At 45.3% G+C, this 25,975-nt stretch overlaps 1 protein-coding gene across 2 annotated transcripts; it reads left to right on the forward strand.

The window, feature by feature from the left end:
- The first annotated feature begins 33 nt into the window (after nt 1-33).
- CNR1 (cannabinoid receptor 1) lies at nt 34-25,577 on the forward strand. 2 transcript variants are annotated; one of them, XM_035321265.1, is made up of 4 exons: nt 34-42; nt 4,134-4,143; nt 7,608-7,827; nt 20,079-25,577. In XM_035321265.1, exon 4 carries the CDS (start codon nt 20,140-20,142, stop codon nt 21,559-21,561), a length of 1,422 nt encoding a protein of 473 aa, XP_035177156.1. In that variant the 5' UTR covers nt 34-42; nt 4,134-4,143; nt 7,608-7,827; nt 20,079-20,139; the 3' UTR covers nt 21,562-25,577. The 2 variants fall into 2 exon arrangements, with proteins under 2 accessions (XP_035177156.1, XP_035177155.1); XM_035321264.1 differs by lacking the exons at nt 34-42; nt 4,134-4,143; nt 7,608-7,827 and adding an exon at nt 8,256-8,362.
- The last annotated feature ends 398 nt before the right edge of the window (nt 25,578-25,975 follow it).

Raw genomic sequence — 25,975 nt, forward strand, 5'->3', positions numbered from 1 at the left:
AGGGATGATGAGCCCTCTTCGTTCTGCAGCAGCAGCAGAGCAGTGCTCCTTTCCCTGGGACAGCACTTACACACCGATGCTTTCAGTAGGCATTTCATCATAGCTGGGTTTTATTGTTATGAGAGCTCTTTCCCTCACCCTCCAATAACAGCCTCTACTTATTAAGCACCGTACAAACACGTATACAGAAGCAGTGCCTCCTCCGCATGGCTACATCTCGTAAGGAACTTGAGCTAGAAAATGTGTAGCCCTCATCCAGACTCATAATTGTTTCTCTTTTCTGGAACTGAGCATGTACGCTATGCAGACTGGCATATACCGTCCCTATTTAAGAGCTGACATGATGGGTTGTTTTCATATCTAGCAGGAACAAGGAAAATGTGAACAAAAGTCAAGAGTGAAAACAAATCTGTATATTTCCATGCAAGAACCAATCTATTTTAGAGTCATCTTAGGTTGTGTTTTTAGTTGGGTTTTGTTTGTTTATTTGTTGGTTTCTCTTGCCATACTGATGAATGATATTAATTTGCATTGCATAGAAGTTGCAGATACAATCCTACGCCTATTTACATTAAATGCAACATTCAGGCACCCAACATCACTTGGAGTCTTTCCTGACTTTGATGCCCCTGTACACTAGCAAAGGTAGAGCATCAGGGAAAAGCTTTGTCATCTTGTTTTTCTCAGTTTCTTCCCTTCACCACACAGCTATTTTGTTTATTTATTTATTTTTTGGAACCCACTTTTTTTTCTTTTTGTACTTTGCGATGCATATTTATAATGAAAAGATGATCTGTATCCTCATTACTGCTCTATTGCTCAATGATGAAAAAACATGTTAACAAAGGAAAATGCTTTTCCGTCAGCTCATAATGTTCCCTGCTGTTCAACTGGGACTGTAAAGAGTATGGTTTAATGAAAGAAGGTGAGAAGGTGAAAAAAAAAAACTAATGAGGGTGTTTCTCTGCATTGAAAGATCACTTAGGAGCAGCAGTGATTTCCTTTGTGTCAGAAAAATACAAAAAATAAGGTTCAAAGGCAGCTTCCCCAAGGTCAAAGAGGCCCATCCTCCCTAACACAGTATACTCACTCTCCTCCCTGGCAACCTCCTTTTTCTACATAGACCAGCATTTTGTAATTTTTACATGGTGGAGAGAAAAGAAGTTTATGTGCCTTAGCCAGCTGCTAGCTCCTAAGGAACAGACAAAAATGCTGTACTAGGTACTCGAAGCTGCATGCATCGGTAACAGAGCAGCTCACGAACCCTCCGAAGGGCAATCACCATGCCACGGTTTCACACTGAACACAGCGGCTTCTTTCCAGCATGCTGGAGCCGAGGCTTGGGCACCAGAGAGGGAATGAGAAAGGAAAGAGGAGGGGACTGTGGACTGATGCCCAAATGACCATTTCTAAGAGTCCTTCCCCAAGTGTCAGGCAACAGATGTCAGATAAGCAACAACCTGCCCTGGATCTGGGCAAGTCTTTGTTTTAAAACAGAGGATTCTCAGCAGTCTTCTGGCTCTTCTCTTTTCTATTATCTTCTTCAGGAGCTGGTGGAAGGAACGTGACGTGGCACAGTACCGCTGCCATCAGGGCAAAGGAAAGAACCTTGTTAGTACCCTGCAGTGCCACCCACAACACAATGGGCAAAACACTATGAAAAATCAATACAGCAGAAGATTAAGCTCCAATGCATTCTGTTTGGCATGGGTGTTAACACCTCTGTCAGTAATAGCCTGAGATTTTTTAACAAAAGCATACACGTCCTTAACTGTGTTACATGTCTCTTCTCCTCTTCCTAACTCACCGAGTTCATAACCTAAATTACATAGAACAGTGGCTAAATTAGTTCATCATTGCTCAACTCCGATCTAAAAGGACAAAGCAAGAAGCAGAAGAGAATAATATTTGGGGAACTGGATAGCTTCAGGGGATAGTTAATGACAGGATAGAGAGACTTGAATGCCTGCATCACTGGTTTTAATTTGGTTCGGGGCACTAGTGACACAAAGTCATTACCATATGATAGCTGTTTGTTTTCCTGGCTGAGATGAGTTGGTGGTCTCGGTCTGTTCCTAGCTGGCAGACATCTGCATTACAAAAACCAGCAGCAAATTTCCCATTCTCACCAGCTGGCTGAGTCAAAAGGCAGGGTCAGATTTGGGAAAGGGGCAGGGCCACCGCGACACCTGAGCAACAGGCTGAAGCCAGCTGCGGAGATAGCCCCAAATGAGGACATTGCCATGCCTCGCCTGTGACATGAGCCTGCTGTCACCTCCACCTTGCACAAGGGACCAACATTTGGCTAAATATGGAGCTGGACACTTTGCAAAGCCCCCGGGTAAACCATTCACCCATTCACTTTCATGGATTCTGTATTTCTCTGTATTTTTTTATATATTGTGGTGGTTTTACCGTGCTAGGCAGTTGAACACCACAACCGCTCTCTCACTCCCCCTCCTCAGATGAGGAGGGGAAGAAGTAAAGGAAAGAACAACTCACGGGTTGAGATAAAGATGATTTAATTAAAGAGGGGAAAAATATATATATATATATATATATAATTAAGGAAATATTATTATTAATTAAACAATTCAACTAAAGGGAAAAAAGGGAAAGGGGAAAAGGGAGGGGTAAAGGGAATAACTAAACAAAACAAGTAAAGGCTATGTGGAAGTGCAGAGGAAAGAAATTACTCTCTACTTCCCACAAATGAGCGATGCTTGACCACGTCCTTGAAGCAGGGCCTCAACGCACGTAGCCGGTGTTCGGGAGGAGGACAGACGTTTTTGCAACGAGAGCCCACCCCTCCCCTCTTCTTCCTTTTTCCACCTTTTATTGCTGAGTGTGACATCATATGGTATGGAATATCCCTTTGGTTGGTTTAGGTCAGCTGCCCTGCTGATGTTTCTTTCTCACTTTTTGCCCACCCCCTAGGAGGGTCAGAGAGAGTCCTGATGCTGTGCCAGCACTGCTCAGCAGCAGACACAACACTGGTGTGATACCACTGCTGTTCTAGCTACAAGTGCAGAGCGCAGCACTGTATGGGCTGCTGCAGGGAAAGTAACATCCCAGCCAGACCCAGTACAATATATATTTTTTCTTTTTCCCTTTATTTGCTTGGTGGCAGTAAAGTTACTCCTGGACAATAACATTTCTGATTGGGTTTTTATTGTTATTGTTTGCAATGTGGCAGTGCCTGCAGGTCACAGCCAGCATTGTGGCTCTGTTGTGGTAGATGCTCACAAACTACTAGTAAGAGACAGTTCCTGCCTTGATGAAGTGAAAATTTAAGTAGGAAAGTCTGACGGTGGTGAAAGAAGTGAGATCCTATTATCCTCATTTTACAGATGGGGAGCATCAGCACAGGAAGATGAACAGCAGGACTTTCTGAGGGGCTGAGCTCCTGGTGCTCTTGCTAAAGCCTGTGAAAGTTGTGGATGTTCAATGCTACTGAAAAAAGGAACGTCAGAATTACAAGTTGAGCTTTTGGGTCCCAGCCTAACCCTGACAGATAGCTTGCAGAGCAAATGTAGAAAAGCTGGAAAATCATGTTCCCTTAAGACACTTCTTCCATCTGCTGCAGCAGTACCTGATCATTTGAGGTTCTCAGGCACCCTCCTCTGTGAGTTGAGAAGTCTAGGGCAAGAAACGCTCGTTGTTTAAGGTCTTGTTTCACAGCTTCTCTTTCTTGCAAAAAGAAATTTCAGTCATGGCTCTTAGGATAAGCAGAAGCAGAATTATATTTATGGTGGAGACCCTCTTCTCTTTTCCAGAGATTTTATGACTGTGAAACTATGGAAGAGCTTGTGTGCAGCCTTGGTTTTCAGTGCTATCCTAGCAGCAAAGTCTCCAAAGCCAGACAAATAAAGATAAGGCTTTAGGACAAGCAGACAGTCTTCTAAACTAGGAATGGGACTAAATCTTTTCTCTCATTTCCAAATGAGTCAAGAAACTGCCACATAAACCATGAGAAAAAACGTTGGTCTGTGAGCAGGACATGGGATGTGATTATTAGAAGACAATGTACTTCCAAGTGCCTCTTTGTAGTTATTTATGTCTTCTTCGATTGTTCTATCTACCTATGGATGATGAGAAAAAAGTGAGCAAAACCTTCAAACTTATAACACAAGGCAGCGGCAGGAAACACTCTTGAGAAGAAGAGGTGGGGTAATCTTGAAAGGAGCCATGGAATTCCAGGGTCTACAGAACCAGGGAGCAAGCGATCTCTGTGAGATCGCTACTACTGAACAACCTCACCTGATTGTTGTATGGATTTTTGCCAAGTAAATCATCAAGCCCACTCATTAGGCACATCTGATCAATGTAAACAGATAAATAAAATGCTTCATGGTTGGAATACAACATTCATAAAATGATGGCAAAGTTTATTTATCATAAAAATATGAAACAATAGTATTTGAAGAATCTGGTAGAGCAAGAATTGGTGATTTGTGGCTTAGAAAGAGCACAGGATCAGCTGGATTATATCCTATGTTACCTTCTTTCCTCCTCTTTTTGGAATAGGAAGTGAAGGAAGTTACAACTGCAGTAGTACTGGGGGTGGGCAGAAGATACCCAACCAATGCACTGCTTTGAAGCACATTAACTGGGAGCAACCAAAAGAAAAGTAAGAATGTCTGACTTTAGGGTCTGTGTCCACCCCCATCTCTTCTTTCAGTCCTCGTCATTGGTATTGAATGGCTTTACTTCCACTGGCAGCAAGGCTCAAAGTGTGAGGAAATGCAAGGCTGCAAGTAACTTGCCACTATTTTAAGTCTTTTATAATCATACAGCTTAAAAAAGTGGCCATTGACGTATTCCGGAATTCCATCATGTGGCTGGGAACCCCACAAAATTCACATACTCTCGTTTTCCTTGATGTTTGGGATTTAAAATTTTGTTCCAAATCAGAATAACGGTGTTCTCTACCTCCAGAAAGTCATGGAGAAAATTAATTACAGCTCAATAGAAACATGATTCAGCTTTTCAAATTTTGTATTATTTTGTAATATATAATATAAAATGAAATATTTTGAAACCAAAACTCATTTTGAAAGAAGAAATTGAAACATTTAGCTTGGAAATGTCAAAACGAGATGTTCCCACACTGTTGGAACATCCCTCCACCACTTACTCTTTTTTAAATGACATTTTCAGTGAAACCGACACAAGTTTGCAAAGCGATTTGGTTTTGACAGGGTTGCATTTTCCAGTGGAAAGCTGTTCTTTCAGAGGTTTTCCAACCAGCTCCACCAGGAACAGGTGTCGCAGGATCTCAACAACCTTCCCCTTGCCAAATCGCAAAATTAAAGCAAGATCTGGATAAACATTTGGGAAGCGCAAGGCATGAGGGGTCAAAGGACACCCCACCATGAGGATGGCTGAGAAGCTGGTGCTCAAGTCACCTCTGGCTACTGATACATCTCCTGCCAAACTGCTGCGCCTGTGGGCTGAACTGGCAGTAGCAACTGTGGGGGATTTTAGGAAAAAAAAAAAAAAAAAAAAAAAAAAAAAAGCCACCTCAGTGTGTAGGCATGGCTACATTTGTCAACATCGCAATTTCCCTCTCTGCTCTCCGAGTTTAGAAGTGACAGAAAGAAGGATTACCCCAAGAAGACTGGAGTAAATCCTAGTTCAGGATGGGGATCTTTTAGCCAGCCGTGAGCGTGGAGGTGGAACGAGCAGTAACACATTGCCCTAAATTTACCCCGTGGGCTGACTTGTGTCCAGCGACGGCCTCTGGATGTGGCTTGCCTTTGCCGAGGAGCTGCGCTCCTCCATGACTGTGGAAGAGAAGCTTAACCAAGTAGGTTCACATTAAAGGCAAAAGTACCAACCTTTCAGAGAAAAAGAATCAAATGAAAACTCTCAGTCCTCTGAGGAGAAGTCGGTACTTTCTGAAATATAAAGCCAAAGAGAAATCTGCTCTGATTTTACTGCAGTGTTAAATAAAGTTCTTTTTACACACCAGCACTTTTGAATTACCAAACAGACTGACTAATATCAGAAGCTTGAGTTGGGCACAAATGAGTTAGCCTTTTTTCTTCTCCAATTTTCTCACAGGAATGCCACTTGAAAATACTTCCTTTCTTGTTAATTTAACGGTTATCATCAGGAAGAGCCAGCAGTGGGGAAAAAAGAAAAAAGAAAGAAAGAAAAAAAAAAAAAAAAAAAAAAAAAACACGTAGGCAGTAATTATGATTGAGCAGAATCGGTATGGGACTAAATACAAGGAAAGATGAGACCGAAGCAGCGGGTCTGGGATCCTTGACAGACGCACCAGCCCGCTTCCCCTGGGGGCCCAGCCCGAGAAACCTTCGAGGGGAAGGCTCACCATCAGATGGCTCACACCTCTCGGTTCGGGCACCCCCGAAAACATTGCCACCCAAAGTCCTTAATCCTCGCTCGTGAAGAGCGTAGCTCCCTGTGGGTTTCTCCTCTGAGGAATGAGGGATCCGGGATATTCCTCTGCCGTGAGTGGATGTCGTAGATGGATCAGTTAATGTCTTTAGACATTATGTCAAATGATAAATATTTATCATGCTTCTGTATTAATACATGTAAAGACAAATACATATTTATGACACTGCAGAGGGAGAAGCACACTGAGCAAAGCCAGCTGGATATTACATTCTTTAAGAACCGTCTTTTGAGCAAACCCAGCCTGCCAGTTGTCCTTGTGCCCTGAGAGCCCCCTCAGCCCTGGGAGATGAGGGATTCCCCGCTCCTTCTGCCCGCCGCCATGACGGCTGTTGCACCAGCACAACACCACAGCCACGTCTGTCAGCCTCGGGGGTAACGTGGAAGAGGGAAATAAACGATGACAAAACTCCGGTGCCTCCCGGCCGGGCACCACCACGCAGAGATGCACCAAGCCTTGAGGCACACCGCTGAAGGGCGAAGCCCCTTGGGGTGCCGCCCCAAACCCACCCTTAAGCCCTCGGGAGCTTCTCCAGCCCCTCAAGGAAAGCCGGGCTCCCTCCCCAGGGCTGCCCCGAGCCCTCGGCCCCTCAGCCGCCGCCGCCACAGCCCCGCGGGGCGGAGAGGGCGGCGGGCGGGTCCCTGCCGGGTCTCTCCCTCCCTCCCCTCCGGCGGGGAGGCGCCGGCCGCCCCCGCGGGCCGCAGGCGGCGCTGCCTCGCACGTTGGCTGCCGGCAGGCCCCGCGGCACGACGGGGCTAATTATAATTAATAATTTAGAGCCCCTCGGGGAAGGGAGGGGTGAGGGGGGGAGAGAAGGGAGCGGGAGGCGGCCGCCCGGCGGGGCGCGGGGCACGGCCGGGGCAGGGCTCGGGTCCGCCGCCCGGCGCCCGCCCCCGGGGCGAAGTTTGGCCGCCGCCGCCTGGCTTCCCCCGGCGCTGCCCGTGCGTGCGGAGCGCCTCCGGCGCTGCCAGGGCCAGGACAAAAGGCACATTAACACGTGATGGCAGCCGGGCTTCATAAATGGGACCGGAGAGGGGCGGCAGGCTGCGGGGGGTGACGGGGGACGAGGCGGCGGCGGGTGCCGGAGCCCGCTGCCTGCCCGCCTCGCTCGCTGCCTGCGGGCGGAGGCGGCGGAGGAGGGCCGGGGGCGGCCCGCGGCGGGGGGGCGGTGGCGGTGGAGGAGCGGCAGCCGCCCGTGGAGCGAGGGCGGCGGTGGTCGGAGAGGAGGCGCCAAGGGGGGAGAAGAAGTCTCCCACCTCCTCCTTCCCCTCGCCGGCACCGCCTCCTCGGCGCTCCCCAGTGCCGGGGTGCCCGGGCGGGGCGGCGCTCCCGCTCCCCGCTCCCTGCCGGGGGTCGGCGCGGCCGGAGCAGGCGGGGGACACGCGGCCGGTGCCGTGCCGAGGGTAAGGAGGGCGAGGGGCTGCGGGGACGGAGGGAGAGAGGGAGGGAAGGGGGGTCCCGGCGGGGCCGAGCCCCCTCAAAGTTTGTCGCCGGGGGGGCGACGCCGCCTGCCCCGACGGCGGGGCGGCCGCGGCCACACCGCGCTGCCCCCTTCTCCGTCAGCCCGGAGCGGCGTTGGCGAGCCGGGGGTCGGGGACGGGTCCCCCGGGACACCCGGGGTTGCTGCCCTCGTCCCGGCCCCGTCTCAGCAGTCCCCGTGCGCACCCCCCTCGCCCGACTCCGCAGGGGTGCTGGGTGGGAAGGGGGCAGCTCCTCCGCAGGCTGTCCCCGCGGGGTTTGGGGCCGGCTGGGGTCTGCCTGGAACTGGGAGGTGTGTGTGCGTGCGGGGGGAGCTCCGTAAACTTCAGGCGGTGTCTGTCGTGTGAAGCCTTCGGGCGGTCCGGCACCGCACCAGTGACCGGATGGGTTTCTCCTCCCCGGGCATCTTTTTGTTCCCAAGCCGGCTGCAGAGCCCCGCCGGGAGCACCCCTGGATGAGGTACGTACCCAGCCCTCGGCAGCAGGCAGCTCCTTCCCGTGATTTCGGTTCGGTCGGGGAAAATGGTGTCGGATGATGAAGTCCGGAGTTGTTTTTTCGCTAAAATTATCGTGAGCGGTGCTTTCTGTATGCTAGTAAACGATCGCATTAACAGTTTTGGCGTATGTCTTCTCCCTTCAAGAAGGAAAAGGGAGAGGTGCTCCTTAGAGCCAGATAGCAAAATGCTCCTTCTGGAGTACCCGCAAGTTTTTCTTTAAAAAAAAAAAAAAAAAGGAAGCGTAGTGTGGCTTTTTTGACCTGTTAAAGGTGTGTGCTGTTTCTTTTTTTCCTTGCACGTATCATCTTGTTTTCATTGTTATTGTTCACCTTATCTTAAAGGAATATGGCATTCTCTGCTGGGGGTGGCATTGCTGCTCACATGTATCGGGACCACGGGGAGGATCAGAGTGCTCTTTAGTACAGTATTTAATACCAAAATGTGCAACATAGTGGAAAAAAAAATCTTAGGAGTACTTATTTCTCCTCAGATTACACCTCGTATCAACTGCTAGCGCAGGTTTTCTCTTCTAAAAAAGAAAAAAAAAAAAAAGGTGTGACTGCCTGCATAATAAATATTTGTACTAGAGTTTATTAAATCAACTGTAAAAGAAATGAATATAATGTCTTTAAACAGTTTAGAAGATGAATGTGTAATTCCTGATTTGCTTGAGGTTAAAATTAGTTTTGTAGCAACCGGGAACATCTTTGCTTTATTATCCATTGGTCTTTGGAACGAGAGGCAAAGCCATTTGAATAAAAGCATTTTAAAACAAAACTGATAAAAGCAATAATTGTTTGACTCAGCCAGCAGGCATCTATTGCTGAGGGGGGAGAAAAAAAAAAGTTGGCAAGGTAAAGAAATTGATTATTTGCTTTGAATTTATCTCATCAACTGTTTGGTAACACCTGAAACCACAGTAATTAAATAAAAATACCTACAAAACTCTAGGGGAAAGTGGAAGCAGGTTTAAGTATTGTGAGGATGGGCTGGTGGGCGCTTTGATCCTGGCTGTTGTGCTTTGGTGAATTATGTTAGCTCAGTTGCATAAAGAACACCGTTTAGAGCCTTCATGCTCTGCTGAAGGAATGGCACATCTTAGCCAATGCATGTCCGTCTGTCTGTTTCTGTGTTCACAGGTTTCTGATTGGGCAACAAAAGTTTAGAAACGGAGTAACTTCTCCCCCCCCCCCCCCCCCGTCCCCCCCCAGTCATTTCTGACTTCCATCCTTTATTGTGGCCATCCCCAAATGCTTGCAAACTGTGATTCCACTCAGGTTGTGGTGCTGACAGCGTTACGCACTAGGGAGGGAGAGCTCGGGTGGCTTTCCTTTCTGCTAGATAAAAGTAGGTGAGGAGATTAAATGGCAGGGGAGAACCCAAACCCGTGTGATTACTTAGTGTTCCCTGAGCGTTTTGCAAATACATCACTGCTCCTGGTTCCTCAGGTCTGTCTTGTGCACTGTCTTCCACTCCCCCGGTTTCTCTACTCGTGCTCTTTTTTAAGGGCAAACTTCACTTCTCACGTGCAAACTTTGTGACCTCTCTCTAGCTGTTCAGTCAGCACTCGAGGCATCAGCAGAATTCATTTTGTCAACAGTGATTTCTCTTCATTTCTTTGCAGATGTCTATATTGGCTTTATCTCATTCTCCTCATGAAACAGTAAATGGTTTTAGATACATTTTTGCTGCAATTTCCCAGATAGGTTGGGCTATCTACGGTGATGAATGTTCTACAGAGCCACTCATCAACCATTTAGTGAGAATTTGGAGATTTTTCTCCTCTGTAGCAGCAAATTCGCAGTCTGCTGCTGATTTAAAATATGTACCGCAGGCGACCCTAACACTGGGACTTGGCCAAGTTCAAAGCAGCTGTGCAGATGGACATAGAAGACAGAAGGCAGAGGGAAATAGACCCTTTTAATCATAACAAGGCTGCTCTTGTTTTCCTATCTATAGTGGAGATGCATGCCAGCCCCTTGTACTTAAAAGCAAGCTTGCAAATGTGCCAGAATAGACAGCAACAGCATTTGTTATTAATGCAAAGTTAAAAATGTGACAACCTGTCTTCTCAGTATTGCTCTTTATGTCTCCATTTCTAGCCTGACGTTGCGCTGCTGCAAAAAAGCGCACATCTAATTGCTGCTGGTGGGATAAGGATGCCCCCCAGAACTCAGCCTCGGTGAAAGTGCGTGGCTTTGTTAATGATCACTGAAACCAGCAATGACCTGTCCTTTTGAAATGGTTGTAATGACTTATAAATCAATTGCTCATTAGAAAGAACTTTTTTTTTTTCTTTTCTTTTTGCTGAGGGTGCCATTGTTACCCATGAAAAATGATTTGGCTTGCAACATAAGGGTGGACCACGTTTTGTTACGACGTTGGTGCCTCATGCAGGGGCATTATGGTTATGCACACAGCGAGCTCAGTTCTGCATCTCTCGAGTGGGAACATCCTTCTTTTTATATCAAGCTGCCCACATCCCAATTACAGATAAAAAAGATATTTCACTACTGTATTAGTTAATAAGATTTCATTCATTATACCTCAGCTGGGCTGTTGGTGAAACTGGCTGCTTTGTGCCTTTCCGATGTTGTCTTGTTTGTGTAGATCAAGGCTAGATGGCATCGAATTTTACCTCAACCTGTGTTAACCTCTTTTTATGGCAGTTGTATATTCTTCTTAGCGAAGGCGTGCTCACATACTACAAAGTACTGAGCAGCAGCAGCTCATTAGGGAGTACTGTAAATTCCATTTCAGCCCTCGCTGGGATAATTTTCATATCTGCATTTTAGGAAAGCTTTTAAAGTTTGTACTTTGGGGTTTTGGGGCTCCCACCTTCCCTTTCTGGTGAACATGTGAAATGTGCTTGTTGCTCTGAGAAGTCATTATTTCTACCCAGTTCTGCCTCTGTTGAACACAATGCAGTGCTGGATTCCAGACTGTGCCTGGAAAAGTGTGTGGAATAGGTTTGGAGTGCGTGTCTATAGATACCCATACGTATATATTCTAGCAAAATAATTTTTACAGGATCTCAGTGATAGATGGGCTAATTTTAGATGCTTGTTTTTCCCCAGGAAGGCTGTGTATGGGGGAATTCAAAATGATACTCAGCAGTTATATTGCCTGTGTGTTTTGTACCTACACTGCTAGCTTGTCTGTCTGTCCTCTGGCACCAGGAATTTGGGTTTATGCATGACAAACACTACTGCAGCGTTTGTGAGACTTTGCACAGTTGTTCCTCTAGGCATGTGTATGTGTTTGTGTATGTCTATCTGTAAGTTTATATGTGTATTTATATATATATATATATATATATATATACACACACACACACACACAAATTCATAGCTCATCCCTCAGTATCTTTTAACCACTTCTCCAGATACCATGAAATATCGGTTGGAGTCTCTCTGCATTTTGTTGTTCTGGTTAGTTTGATACCAGATTCTACTGTAATTCTTTCTCACTTCTCCTTTTCTCTCCCTCTCTCCTTTTTTTAAAAAAGAAAAGCATCTGCATATTTCAAAGACATGCACCATTGCCAAGCAATCTGGTGTAGTAGCTTAATATGCTGGCAAATAATTTCACAAGTTGTTTGTGTGTGTGAAGGCAGTATATCTGAATATCATTATATTCAGAATGTAGATATGAAGAGGGTTGTCTTATTTAAATTTTTTGAGCTTATTTAAATTTTATGAAAGGCCAGACAGCTCCAGAAATGAAAAAATGTTTTACATCTTTTAATTGCAAGGCATATTTCTGTTCTCTGCTGGCAGTGTGGGGGACATCACGTTCACCAAAAGCCTTTCTGTCCCAGCATCTGAGCACTGCCCATACGTGGTGACCTAATAACAATTTTCGGGAGAAGTAGGCTCCCGAGGACTGAGCAGAAGGAACATTGCTTTGCAATGTGCTGCTGACCTTCTCGGCCGTTATCTGCAAGCCCTGCGTTCCTTTTTCCTTCTCAGTGTGTTTATCCACCGTGTGGGTCATCCAGTGGCCACGTTCGAGCATCTTGTCTCCCTTTTCACTCTGAGGTATGTATCCCTTGCTTCATTTTCCTACGGAGTCTGGCGGGCTTGGCTGGTCTCCGCTGACTGTCCCCGACTCAGCGCCATGTGTCAGTCCACACAGTGCTGTCCTTCTTGGTGACATTACACAGGATGGCTTCTCAGGGCCCCGTGCGTCTTCTCTCACCCTTTGAATACTGATCAAAAATGAACTTTCTAAAGTGCAACCTGTTGCCTGCAGAGCAGGGGGTCTATTCTTTCTTTCAGGTGAGATCTGAAAGTCCCACTGGCTACATCCTTCAGCCTGTGGAGGTGTCTCTGAAGTCCTCCTAGCTTGGAAGAGCAGGGAGGTTTTCTCTCATGAGTCTTCTCCTTCACCCAATCTGCTTTCCCCAAGCCAATCTCAAAGACAATTCTTCCCTTTCCCTAAAATCCTCATCCCCTGCCTCCCAGGGGCTCCTTCCACTGGTCTTCCTCTCTTACCTTCCCCTGGTTTGCACCCATCTCACTTGGAGGCATCCTGTTCCCTGTCTCAGTAATCAGTTTTCTTTCCCTTCTCTTTGCACTCCCATTCACACTGCTTAACCCCCATTACTTTGCCTTTCATCATCTCTTTGCAATCTAGCAGAGACTTCAATTAAAACTTGTTTCAGACACGGTTTCTTGCAGGGGGAAGGAGGAGAGCAGTCATGCACTGTGTGGTTTATTAAGATTTCTCCCTGGAGCCTAATGTTTTTCCTGCCTTTCTGGTTCTAATCTGTACTCTTTTAATAAAGTTCACTAATATTTTCTGCTGCTACAAATTCTTGACCTTTTTTCTTCTGCTCTGGCTGTTATGTGGAAGCTGTTTTCTTGGAGTGGTTAACTCTTTGCTAATAAAAGTGTTTCTCCCACAGCCTCATGCTCTAGATGTCAGATTCTGCTGGGGACCTCTAGCATTCAGCATCCAGTGGAGTCTGAGCCCTTTATGTCCTGTGCTGCTCTTTGCAGTTACTCTCTCTCTTCAGATACATCTTGTGTGTCAAGCTGCTATCTCTTCCAGGAAATCGAGTGTTCACTCCCCATCTCTTCTGCACCTTGCTGGGCTTCTCTTTCTCCATTTAACACTTATGTCGATTCTGCCCTGCAGTAGTAAGCATCTACACTTCTTGGCATTAGAGAACGGTCAGAAAACGTGCATGGAAAAATATTTTTTTCTTTGAATATTGAAATCCAAGGTAAGTCCTCTTCTAAAAAAGTTTGAGAGTTCAGAACTGACCAATTTAATGAGTCCCTATCTGTTTTCCTTAATGTAAATTAAGGAAAATGTATCAAACTACTCTTATTGTGTCCTTTCTGTTTTATTGCGTCGTTGGTCCCTAAACAGGAGCTGTTTTTCAGTAAATACCAGGTCACTCCAGTGTTTCCGTTTCATCTGAACTTGTCGTACTTCAGCAAGCCTCTTTATTGCCTCCCAAAACTGTCTTTCAGTGATATAGGGTACGTAACTGTGAAAGGTTGCCAAATCCCATGTTTGCACCATGTTTCTGTTATAAGAAAGCCACCTCTGCATTCCCTCCTTTCTCCCAGAGGACAGGCAGGCTGGGTGGCGGTGCGTTCCCATGAACACAGCCCTGACAGTCCCCTCAGGACTTTCTCAGCTTTGGAGGGTTTTAATGGCCAGGTGGGGCAGTTGTCCCCACTCTTTCTCCTGCAGCTGTGTGATTCGGGTGTTTCTCTGGATATGGGAGACACCAGCTGTAATCCTTGGTTGGCTTGATGAGAGAGAGAGCTTCAAACCAAGTTTCTCTCCTGCGTGGCATGCTGGAATATCCATCAGTGCCTTTATTTCTGGGTGTTTAACTCTTGGTACGACGTGGAACAACTCTGACAGGTCAGAGTGACGGCAGAGCACAGGTTGCCATCACACTCACCTGGGATGCAGGAGAGCCAAGTTCAGGTCCTTCTGCACCAGACGGAGCAGGACTTCTTCAACCTCGCCTCTGAAGGACTCTGGCCTGTCCGATCTGTGGTACCTGGCCGTGTGGGAGTGAGGCGCCGCCTCTCCTTCTCGATGCCTGCAGGTCCTGCCTGTGCCACAACGGGTGCACACACACCTCACTGACAAAACTGGGGAGGGAGGGAGGAAATAATGTCATTGTCAGTCACCAGATAACACCCCCCACGCCCCCCAGTTGTTTGGCTTTTCTCATTCAGACTGTCAGCTGCTGGGGGTTGCCATTTAGGGACAGTTTGCCCCAAAATTAGAACAAGCCAACTCCCATCCCGTTAGTGTGCAAATGGTATATTAATTAGCATAAATAACCAGGTAGCTGTGGCTTCTGGCTTATTCATATTCAACTGGAGACAGATACCAATCAGTATGTTGCATAAGGACCAAATTTGGTTCAGTGCTTGCACGCAGTAGCTTACCCCGTAGCTGGCAGTGCCTTGCTGTAAGAAGACACCATCCCTAATTTGCTCCTGTCCTAGCTTCAGTGCTCTGTCCTCTCAGAGACAAACCCCGCTGAAGTGAATGCAAGTTTTCCTGAATCAGGAGTGACAGTGTATTTGCCATTCATAGCCTAGGAGTTATGCAGTGTTGGCGTGGTAAAACAGTAAATAGGAAAGGGATAACATGGCTTTCATGCTCCCTTCAACATTTTTTTTTTCTTGCTTGGTGTTACTGAGTCTTAGAGTGCCATTTCTCAGGCTCTGCATTTCTTTCTCTGAGGCATAGAAACCTTGCCCTGTCCTCGAAGCAGTATTGTTCATCCTTATATGGGATAAGGTAATTATTAACCATATAAATTTTCATTTTATAGGACAGTTCTGATTCCTGGAGGCCAACAGTTACTATAGTGGCTCCCATTTCTCTCACATGTTTTCAGCCGACTCTGTATGAGTATAAATTATTCTATTTCTCATGTGGCAGAATTTGTGGACCTCATTTGGCTGGAGTCTGAGTGTACTGGGTGCTATGCAGACATATTAGCAGATAAAAGACCTTCTCTGAAGGACTTACAAGCTTTATAATATGTGAGCAAGAGGAATGAATTTATGTATCTTTGTGCAATCAGAACTCTGTTTCAATTATACCTACTTGTCCTTTAGCCTGTTCTTAATTAGCTGCAGATATCATAGAAGAAATGTATAAACATGGAGATCAAAATATTTTAAAATAGAAACTGGGAAGGTTTGATTGTGGGTTTCCCTTGTTTTTATTTCTTTCCACATCAACATTTTCTGCAGTTATCAGTGGCATCATTGTATTGCTGATAATTACTTTCTGAGGAAGAACGTCAACTGTTCAGTGTTTCTATCCAGGCTATTAAAATTGCTCTATCATTCATCCTGTTTTGAAAATTATAATAAATTCTACCCTTTTTTAAATAACTATTTAAAACTTCCCAGCTCTCCCTGTCCCCCAGAATAGCAGGAGAAGCATTTTAAGGAGTCATCTTCTTGTTCCTCATGTCAGCTGGTGCTGTGGACCAGCTAGAAGTCCAGGGAAAGTATAATTCTCCCTGTTGTCTGAGGTGGGTTCCTAGCCTTTTGCATATTACCTCACTTAGATTTTTATCTAAGGGGTCTTGATACTCTTACAGTACCCCAGCTTCTTGTTAGGCTGCGTAAAACCATGCAGCAGAGGGCAGCAGAAAGATGTGCCCCTGCCTTCACCAATTCTTTCACTTTGAGGGTGCAGACTTACCAACTTGGGGGTGTCTTCAACATACAGCTGATGTTTAACTCCTCGTATGTTTAGACGCCGGTAAGGCAGGCTGGAATAGGCTAGATGAAGTTAAATCCAGGTCTCTGAAGACGCTAACCAACGTGCTTGTAAGAGCCACTCCATCTAGTGGCAGTCCCTTTGCACAGCTAGTCTGGCAGTGCCAGCTGGCAGCGGCAGGCTAATGGGAGAAGTGGCATGGTCTAAAATGGTGTGCAGCTATGGGCTTGCTGTTTTTATCCTTCGCGGAAAAAAAAAAAAAAAAAAAAAAAAAAAAGACACTCGATTTTATGTATTTTTTTAATCCCTATCCATCATCAAAATTCATTGCTTACTGTGAGTTGCTGCATGTACTCACATAAATACACTGAAAATGTTGAGTGCCGGCATCAGCCCAGGCTCTTACTCATCTCTAATCAATGTTTCTGTTCTTTTTAAAGCCATTTTTAAAATGAGCAAAGTTTTAGAGCTCATTTAAGGAAGAGACCAAGCTGAGAGCTCGGGAGTCTCAAACCCCGTGTTGAGGAGCAGCTCCTGGCCAGGCAGGAGGGCTCGTCCTCTCCAGCTGCTGGTCTGCAGGGACCTCAGCTAGGGAACAGAGCCCTTACCTGCAGCCTCTGTCCAAAGAGGAGAAGGGATGGATGTGGAAGACCCCAGACATGTCAGGGAGGCTGGAAGAAGCCGCAGAGGCTCCCAGGAGGGGTGTTAGTGGGTCTCGGGCAGCGTTGGATTCTGCTGGATGGAAGCCACCTGGGAAGAGCAGTACCTGCCGCAGGCTGCACATGGGGGCAGAAGAGCTCAGAGCCAAAACTCGTGTGATGCTGATGCTTCCACCTCACCAAACAAAAAGATCAGCTTTTTGGTCGATGCTAAACCATGCAGCGCCTCAGACTGTGACCTGGACACCCAGTGCAAAAAGCCTGGTCTTGTTTTCACTGCATGGCCATGAAACACCTCGCTGACTGCTTCACTGCATTTCAGTATTGTAGTTTACACTGGGACAAGCTATATCTAAATTAAAATAAACTAAATTCCAGTAAAGTACAATTCCAGATCATGGGAATGGCTGTTTTACTGCAACTTTAATAAAAATCAACTGCTACTTGAATAGGTGCACGCACACATACTGCTAGAAATTTCCAATTATGATTTTCCCAGCAGCAAACAAAAACAAAATTAATGTCAGCTGCATCCCCCAAAGCCTAAACTACACCACTAATGAACTCCCAAGTACTCTCAAAGAAAACTCTTTACAGAGACAATAAGGTGGAAATTACTGTAATAATCTCAAAGTAAAAATACAGAGGAAAAAAAGTCATTGAAATTCAGAGTAAGACTTGTCTCTCCTGATCCCATTAACCACGTTGTTAGCATAGCATATGCATGCATAGCGATATTGTCACATAACTCACTGACACCTTTAAAAGAGCACACAGGAATTCGTGTTCTTTCATTTGTATTTCAAACAAAGGTAGGGGTTGTAGCACGGCTGGCACCTTATTATGAGGATGTATATACTTAACGTGACTCCAGCGGGGACTAGCTACCTCATAACAATTTGTTTGTCTGTCTGGCAGAAGTGCTCAGTCACATACAATTTTTGAAGCTTTACTCAACCATAATCTTCTCAACATGGGGCTGTGGCTTTAATCATTAAAATGGTTGTCTTTCTTCTGACAGAAGTAAACTGGAGTACCTGAGTACCACAGCCATCTTCACGTGTTTATAAAACTAGTTTTTCAATAACAATTTATTCACCTCTGGTTTTAAACTGGTGTTTTAACCTTGAGTTTAAAGTTGCCGGATTTCACCAAAAGCAAACTTGTCAGCAGGGTCATTTTTGCACCATGTAAAATCTGCAAAATCTACCAGGAACAGCTGTAAGGCACCTTCTGCAAGAAAAGTACCTTGCCTGCAATTAGATTATTGCAGTTCTTTTTTAATGTGCCCTTCAGTGACATTTCCCTCCCTCACTAATCAAACCCTCAAAATTTAATTCCTTAACGTATTTTAAGATTGTCTAATAATTCTTTTTTTACTTGCTGAGCAGCAGTGTCTGCAAAAGCTGACACAGCGAGTATCCGTGTTACATATTTGACTGTCCTGTGCATCCTGGGTTTTCTGTAGTCCTCCTCATCTTCAGCACCAACATGGCAGTGTCTTCTCGAGTTTGAGGGTCTTACGCTTCCTTTAATGCTCAATGTCCAGGCCCGCTGAATTAAATGGAAAATGTTGTATTAATGAACTATGGATGAAGTCTCAGGTGTCTAGATACCCAGTGAAGGCACAGTATAAATATAAATCTCACCAGAATCTTAGCTTCTTTTGGGGATGATCATGGCTCCTTCACTTTTTAATATTGGTATTGTTGTAGAGAAGAATCCTTTTCCTCCTTCTTTCAGTTTTTATGGAAAAACTATGGTACTTAGGGTGTGTCTCTCCTCTTTCAGAGTTGCAGTTCTCTGGATTTTGGCAGCTAACCTCTGGTGGCCTTTCTGGCCATTTATTGTCAGGTGAGTAAAGTGAAGAGATTAGGCCAGCACAAGCCTGTATATGGCATCAGGGATTTCTTGGGTGTCTCAGGCAATTTCTTCCCTTCTAAAAGCATGGAAAAGATAGCTTTTGTTACTGCTGCTGATGCAGTCGTCTAGATGTCCCATAGCAGATGCAGAATAGCTGTAGCACACCAAACCAATGATTCCGGCTCTTCTTTGCATTCAGGCCGCTCACTGCCACTCTGGCAATTGAAGGGGACCCTAAAGCAGATGTTCAATGCATATTCAAGGAGTGTTATATGGGCAAAGCTATATAAAGGAGCCCAGCAAAAAAACAGCTGTAAGACCTGTCTTACATGTTGATGTCTGTGTGATACTCAGACATTGATGAGCGTGCTCTCCCAGGGGCACCCTGACCAGGAATTACATCCTGACAAATCACCACCCATGAGCACAGGGTGGACACGACAGGACTCAGAGACCAATGGCTACATGGGCACCTTCTTCTGGGTTCCCATTTCCTGGGGAACTACCTTTTGCTTTTTCTCATGGGAGCAGTGGCTCCTGGTTCCTCTTGCCTGGAGTGTTGGCTAGAACTGCACCCTGACCCAAACTCTGCATTGTGTTTTTCTGCACAAGTATCAACTCTCCTGATTGAGGCTTCTGACCCAAACTGAATGGGTCACTGCTACACTCACTGATTTAGCAGCCCTCTTCATTTTTCCTGAAACTGTGGAGAGAACACCCCCCTCCCTCCTGTAGTCCAGGCAACCCAGTTACCTTAGTTTGCTTTGCAGAAGGAAGGAACTGAGTACTGAAACTATATCCAGGTCCCCATACTTATAGATGAAACACCTTGCTAGTAAACTTGAGCTAACAAATTCAGGATCTTAGTAGACCTCAGATTACTGGAACAGGTTAATATGAATATGCAGGGTGAAGTAGGAAACTTAGAGTGCATGGTTCCTTCCCTGTTCTCTCTGTGTTGTCAGGTTTTCAAAGCCCTTGGTGCCTTTTGAAAGAAAAGCAATGAAGGTGATGATTCAGTTTAATGCTGTTCCTGCAGTGGCACTTGGTATTATCTAAATGAAGCAAGCCCAAGGAATATTTTTCTGCAAGGTACTCTGCAATCAGAAACTAAGTTCAGATCTAGAGAAAAATATCTTTATGGTGGAGCGGCTTGGAACGTTTTGATGAGAAATGAAAATTACTTTTCTGTGGAATACTCAGTTCTCTGCACCTCCATTTTTTTTTTTGCTCCACTGGTAAGGTAATTCAGTTTTAGTGAAATCCAGGTGATTTTCTGAGTGTGCGACTCATCTGGACTTCAGCGGGTGGCAAAGGCTAGACCTGTGGTGAATACAAAAGAAAGGTTGATTTTGTTTGACACAGTTCAGCTAAGTTGTTTGTGGAGTTTGCCTCCCTGTTTATCTTAATGAATTTTGATCTTTTCCCCTTCTAGGACTTCCTCAGATGTGTTTTTCCCTCCTCGAAGTCTCTTTGAAACCAGCAAGACTGGGGTTATGAAGTCAATCCTAGATGGCCTCGCAGATACAACTTTCCGAACAATTACGACAGATCTGCTTTACGTGGGCTCCAACGATATCCAGTACGAAGACATGAAAGGCGACATGGCATCCAAGCTGGGATACTATCCCCAGAAGTTCCCCCTCTCCTCCTTCAGGGGTGATCCTTTCCAAGAAAAAATGACTGCGGGAGATGATCCCCTGCTGAGCATTATTCCCTCAGACCAGATCAATATCACAGAGTTTTACAACAAGTCCTTGTCCACGTTTAAGGATAATGAGGAGAACATACAGTGTGGGGAGAACTTCATGGATATGGAGTGCTTTATGATCCTGAACCCCAGCCAGCAGCTGGCCATCGCCGTTCTGTCGCTTACCCTGGGCACCTTCACAGTCCTCGAGAACCTCCTGGTCCTGTGTGTCATCCTCCACTCCCGAAGCCTCCGGTGTAGGCCCTCCTACCACTTCATCGGCAGCCTGGCTGTGGCCGACCTCCTGGGCAGCGTGATTTTTGTCTACAGTTTTGTTGATTTCCATGTTTTCCACCGGAAGGACAGCCCGAACGTCTTCTTGTTCAAACTGGGTGGAGTTACAGCCTCCTTCACCGCCTCCGTAGGTAGCCTTTTCCTCACGGCAATAGACCGGTACATATCTATTCACAGGCCGCTCGCTTACAAAAGGATTGTTACCCGACCAAAGGCTGTCGTAGCGTTTTGTGTGATGTGGACCATCGCCATCGTAATAGCCGTTCTTCCCCTGCTCGGCTGGAACTGCAAAAAGCTCAACTCCGTGTGTTCAGACATATTCCCTCTCATCGACGAGACTTACCTGATGTTCTGGATCGGGGTCACCAGCGTCCTCTTGCTGTTCATTGTCTATGCCTACATGTACATACTGTGGAAGGCGCACAGCCACGCTGTTCGCATGATTCAGCGTGGCACGCAGAAAAGCATAATCATTCAGACTACGGAGGATGGTAAAGTACAGATCACTAGGCCTGATCAAACTCGTATGGACATCAGGTTAGCCAAAACCTTGGTCCTTATTCTAGTCGTTTTAATCATATGCTGGGGCCCTCTCCTCGCTATAATGGTGTACGATGTCTTTGGGAAAATGAACAAGCTCATCAAGACTGTCTTTGCCTTCTGTAGCATGCTCTGTCTGCTGAATTCGACAGTGAATCCCATCATCTACGCTCTGAGGAGCAAGGACTTACGACATGCCTTCCGGAGCATGTTCCCCACCTGCGAAGGGACTGCACAGCCTCTGGATAACAGCATGGAGTCTGACTGCCAGCACAAACACGCCAACAACACGGGGAACGTGCACAGGGCCGCCGAGAGCTGCATTAAGAGCACAGTTAAGATTGCCAAAGTGACCATGTCTGTCTCCACAGACACGACTGCTGAAGCGTTGTAAGCCAGAGACTTCTCAGCATTGTGAGGAAAGGAGTTAGTTTAAAAAAAAAAAAATCAACAACAGAGAAAACCAAACCCATGGCTTAATGTGTTTGTACCCTCCTGTAATATTTTTTTTTGGTTTGTCATTGTAAGCTAAGCAATGGTTGTGTTAAGAGTATTACCATCAGCCAGTTCTTCGAGTTTTACAATTAGGGATTCGAGCTAAATTTTCAAAAGTTGTTTTCGTTTTTTTCTCAAAAAGGGTTTACTGAATAATAGTAAGTTTCCTGAAAGAGCACAGAGAAAAATATCAAGCTAGCAAAAGTTCCTTAAGGGTGTATGAGGAAAAATTGTGAAACCTAATTGAAAACTAATGCATCCTAAAACAATACCATCAAATAAGAAAAAGCCTTGTAATCATGCTGTTCATTTCAATGTGAAATGTATTTCATGTCTGTAAGTAATAGGAGTTTTTGATTTTTTCCAAAAGCGGCAGTGCTGAGTTTTAGAGGTTTTGTAAAAATGTGTTGTCCCGTGAATTGTATGCTGTTTTATTCTGTGTTATTGATATTTGTCCGATTAAACAAAGTGATAAGGTAGATTTACGTGGAAATAATGTGAAACGTGATATGTAAACCCCATTGAAAACACTTATGTATTTGAAGAATTCCTATGAGCTATTTTGGAAATTTTACACTTTTAGTGGTCTTCTGTGGACTTAGAGGAGAGGCTTTGTGTTCTTCTACTAAAATTATTTCCCCACTGCCTTTTACTTTCACATGCATATGAGAATAACAGCAACAAAGGAATAGAGGAGGAATATAAGAGAGGAATGCACTGGTTCAGACTTTTAAATACCACTGCGTTTATACAGAAGGACGTTTACTGTTGTACAGACTATCGCCCTTTCCGTGGGCGTTGTGTGAATACGAACACTGAAAGCGAAGGTCCCGGATTTTGGCTCCTTGAGTCGCATGCTGGTGCTGGACCACTGAAGACAGCATGTGTCTGACTCCGTGTGTGATGTTATCACTGTGCTGTCGATGTATACTTGAAGTGTGTTGCATTCCTGTATCCCAGGTTTAAGCAGATCCAGAGCCTGAGATGCCAAACTCCAGCCTTCACTAAAAGAGGAGGAAATATTGTCAGGTTTAGGCATTTTCTTATCGTGTGAGCGTGTATATAAATAAATATCTATGTGTGTGTATGTGTGTGTATGTATGCGTGTGTGTGTAAGTATACTAAGTGTGAGTCATGGTAGCATAACTAAGATAGGACACTATGACCAAATGTAAGCTGTATTTCTTGTTGCACGCTTTGCACACAAATTCTGTTTCTAAAATTGAGTTCTTCCAACTGATTACCGATGAAAGTACCGCGTCACGAACATACAGATCCACTCTGAGGGGCATATCCATGTGCTGGAGAAAGCAGCCTTCCAGTTGTGTTTGAGTATAAGGTGAAGCAGGAGGCAGAGCATGGCGTGAGCCAGCCTTGACCACCGCAGTGGCTGTTGAGGGTGTTCCTGAAAACAGAGAACGCCAGGAATAAGGGATCGTTCACATCCTTCAGTACTCAAATCCAATTGCCTGAAGCAAGGTGAGCCTCACTGTGAAACCACGATACAGATGACAAGTTTAGACACCGTGATCTTTGAGGAAGAAGTTGCTGATGAAAATGGCGACTGTGCTCCATGGTGGGATTGTTTCTGCAACCTGGGACTTACGCAAGGTGTGCGTTGCTAGATAGACTTTGAGGCACGGATGTTCTGTAACATCAAGGGTGCTGAGTCCTGTTCTCTGCTGCCTTGCTTTTCTGGACCATTTCCTCACCCTTCTTCAGCTGATTTCTGCCAAAATAGCTGCGAAGGAGGCATAGCCAGCTAGCTGCCTGACACGTGCCTGAGGTTGGCTTCCTCGGTGGCAGCGGGTCAGCAGAGCCAAATCCGTGCCATCCTGCAGTGGGATTACATAGGGAAAGAGCAGGGTGATGGTCCTGGGGTTGCTGGCCACCAGAATGTCCTCGTGGCATTTTGGATACGGTAGCACAGGTCAGAGCAGCTGGTAGCACAAACATCAAAGCTGAGCTCAGCTGGTGGCTCTTCAGTGGCGTAAGAGGCTGTGAGTTCAGGGCGTAAGACCTTGCGTGGGGTGGCACCTTCTGAAGATCTCCCCGGACAAGGTGCTGGGCAGCAGAAAACGCAGGGGTATTGTCCTCCCCTGGTTCCCTCCCTGCAGCTAACCTGGGTGGTGGGACGGGGCACCCACTCCCCAAGGAGCCAAGGCTAATCCTTCTATCTAGACATAGTCCATCCTAAAGCAATCCTCTTGGAAGGGAGGGGGGAAGGCCGTTTCAAATGTAAAGGTATATTAAGAGCCATTTTTAAAACCGTCTTCTTGTGAATTAAATGCAAACTTCGTGGACTTTTCATTGTGCATTCAAGTTCTAAATTTTACATGATAAATCATGGGACAATGGGGCTGTCTTGGCACTTAACTTGGTGCTTATTGATATAATAAGAAATAGCATCCTGTGAAACGTTACCGTCTATCATCAGTATCTTCATTTGCATAATGAGTTTTTCTAAAGCTCTGGGAACTGTGTCGGTTCACTTCGAACCATTTATTCAAGAGGTGGCAACCATTCCCCTACAAGTTGCAAATGGAGTAGGATGACTGCTTCATTAGGAAAATCCGCTGCCATCCCAAGATAAGCTGTGCACCACCTTCAGCTCTAGGTATTCCCCGTTTGCAGCTGCCTGCCTTCACCTGGTGATAGCACAGCCACCCTCTGTTCCCCGGCCACCCACACCGTCACCATCCCACCAGCGATAGTTGCTGTTACGTGTCCCTGCCCACTCCACATGTCGTGTAGCTAGACGAAGACCATCCCTGTCACGTTGCGTGCAGTTAGATTTCTCAACAGTCTTGATTGTATATTTGTATAATATAATTTCCTCAATGCTGTGCAATCACTATCCACGTTTTTCTTGCACTGGCCTTTGGATGAAAATTTTTGTGTGTCTATTGCGAGATAGACAGCGCGTTTTACCTGCTGTTACTGGGCTGAATGTATGTAAATAAGTGGGGAAAAAAAAAGAAAAAGTCATCTGTACAAGCAGTGGCCTAAAAAGTCTGTAATTGTAGACTAGGACAATTGTTGAAGTTGCTGTGACATCTCAAATACTACCTTTGAATAAACTGTTTACAGGGTCTCTTGGGATGCTGTTTGATAGTGAAAGGGAAAAAAAAATCCTCGTGATACTATAAGGTAAAGAAATTGGGTTACCTGAGCTTTTTATTTCCAGTGTTTCAAAGTGGAGAACATAACTCTTTATTGTCTGTAAATCTAACATTATTACTTCCTCTTAGAAGAATATTGTATCATTAGATGTTTGTTTGAGCTGGTACATCCTTGCAACTGCTGCAATATTTTTCATTAGCAACCTGTATAATAGTTTGTACACAAGTACTGTTCAGATTGTCATGAAAAGTAGCTTTGACCATTTACCTACCAGTAGCAGAATAGTATTTCTGTAAGATTTCCAGTGTATTACTACCATATCATATTTTATTTCTATAATGTAATTAAACTGTTATTTATTCAAGGAAAAAAGAAAAAGCATTCTCTACTTTTTTTTTTGTTTGTTTTCCAAATTTTGAGATAACTGAGGAAGCCACGTGATGATGCTGCCTCATCCCACAATCTGGTGCTCTACGTTTTGTTTATAAGTTTGTCTGTCAGATTCTGAAACAACTGCTTAAACAACTTGACAACAGGTTGTCAAGCTTTGTGGGGTTTAATTGTACGCTGATATCTTTGAAGGAGGAGGTAGATTGTGTATTTCATATTTGTGTATTCGGTACTGTGGAGACAGGAGAGAAATGACATAGTTAAAGCTGAATCTCCTGCTCCATTATGTAGGCAATTTCCCCTTTCCTCTGTATTAGCCAAAATGCAATAAATCTATTTTGCCTTCCTCAGATGCATATGTTTGCACAGAGACGTCACATTAGGAAAAACCCATACACTTCAGCAAAACAAAACACAAAAGAGCAGAAGAAAGGAATGCAAATAGAACGGTGCTGCCAATACCAATGGCAACTTAAATTACTTATTGGTGGTTGCAAAAGTAATAAAAGACAAGAGACAACAGAAAGTTGGCCTGGTTTTGGCCACTGACGGTACGGACAGAGCTATGGGGGTGAAATTAGCATGTCCCATGATCTTGGATCATGATTTTGCCACAGGGCATGTGCTGGGGATGAAGGAGTGGTCAGCGATGCACAAAAGCTGTGCAAGAAGAACAAGCTCAGCCATTGCACTGGCTACCGGGCACACGACCGGGCTCCCACTGCTGCCCATCCACAGCTGAAAAGAAGGGTTGAAAAACCACTCTATTCGTTTTGCAGTCTCACACACCCAATCCAAAG

This window comes from Oxyura jamaicensis, chromosome 3, assembly GCF_011077185.1.
Source record: "Oxyura jamaicensis isolate SHBP4307 breed ruddy duck chromosome 3, BPBGC_Ojam_1.0, whole genome shotgun sequence".
Taxonomy (NCBI): Eukaryota; Metazoa; Chordata; class Aves; order Anseriformes; family Anatidae; genus Oxyura; species Oxyura jamaicensis.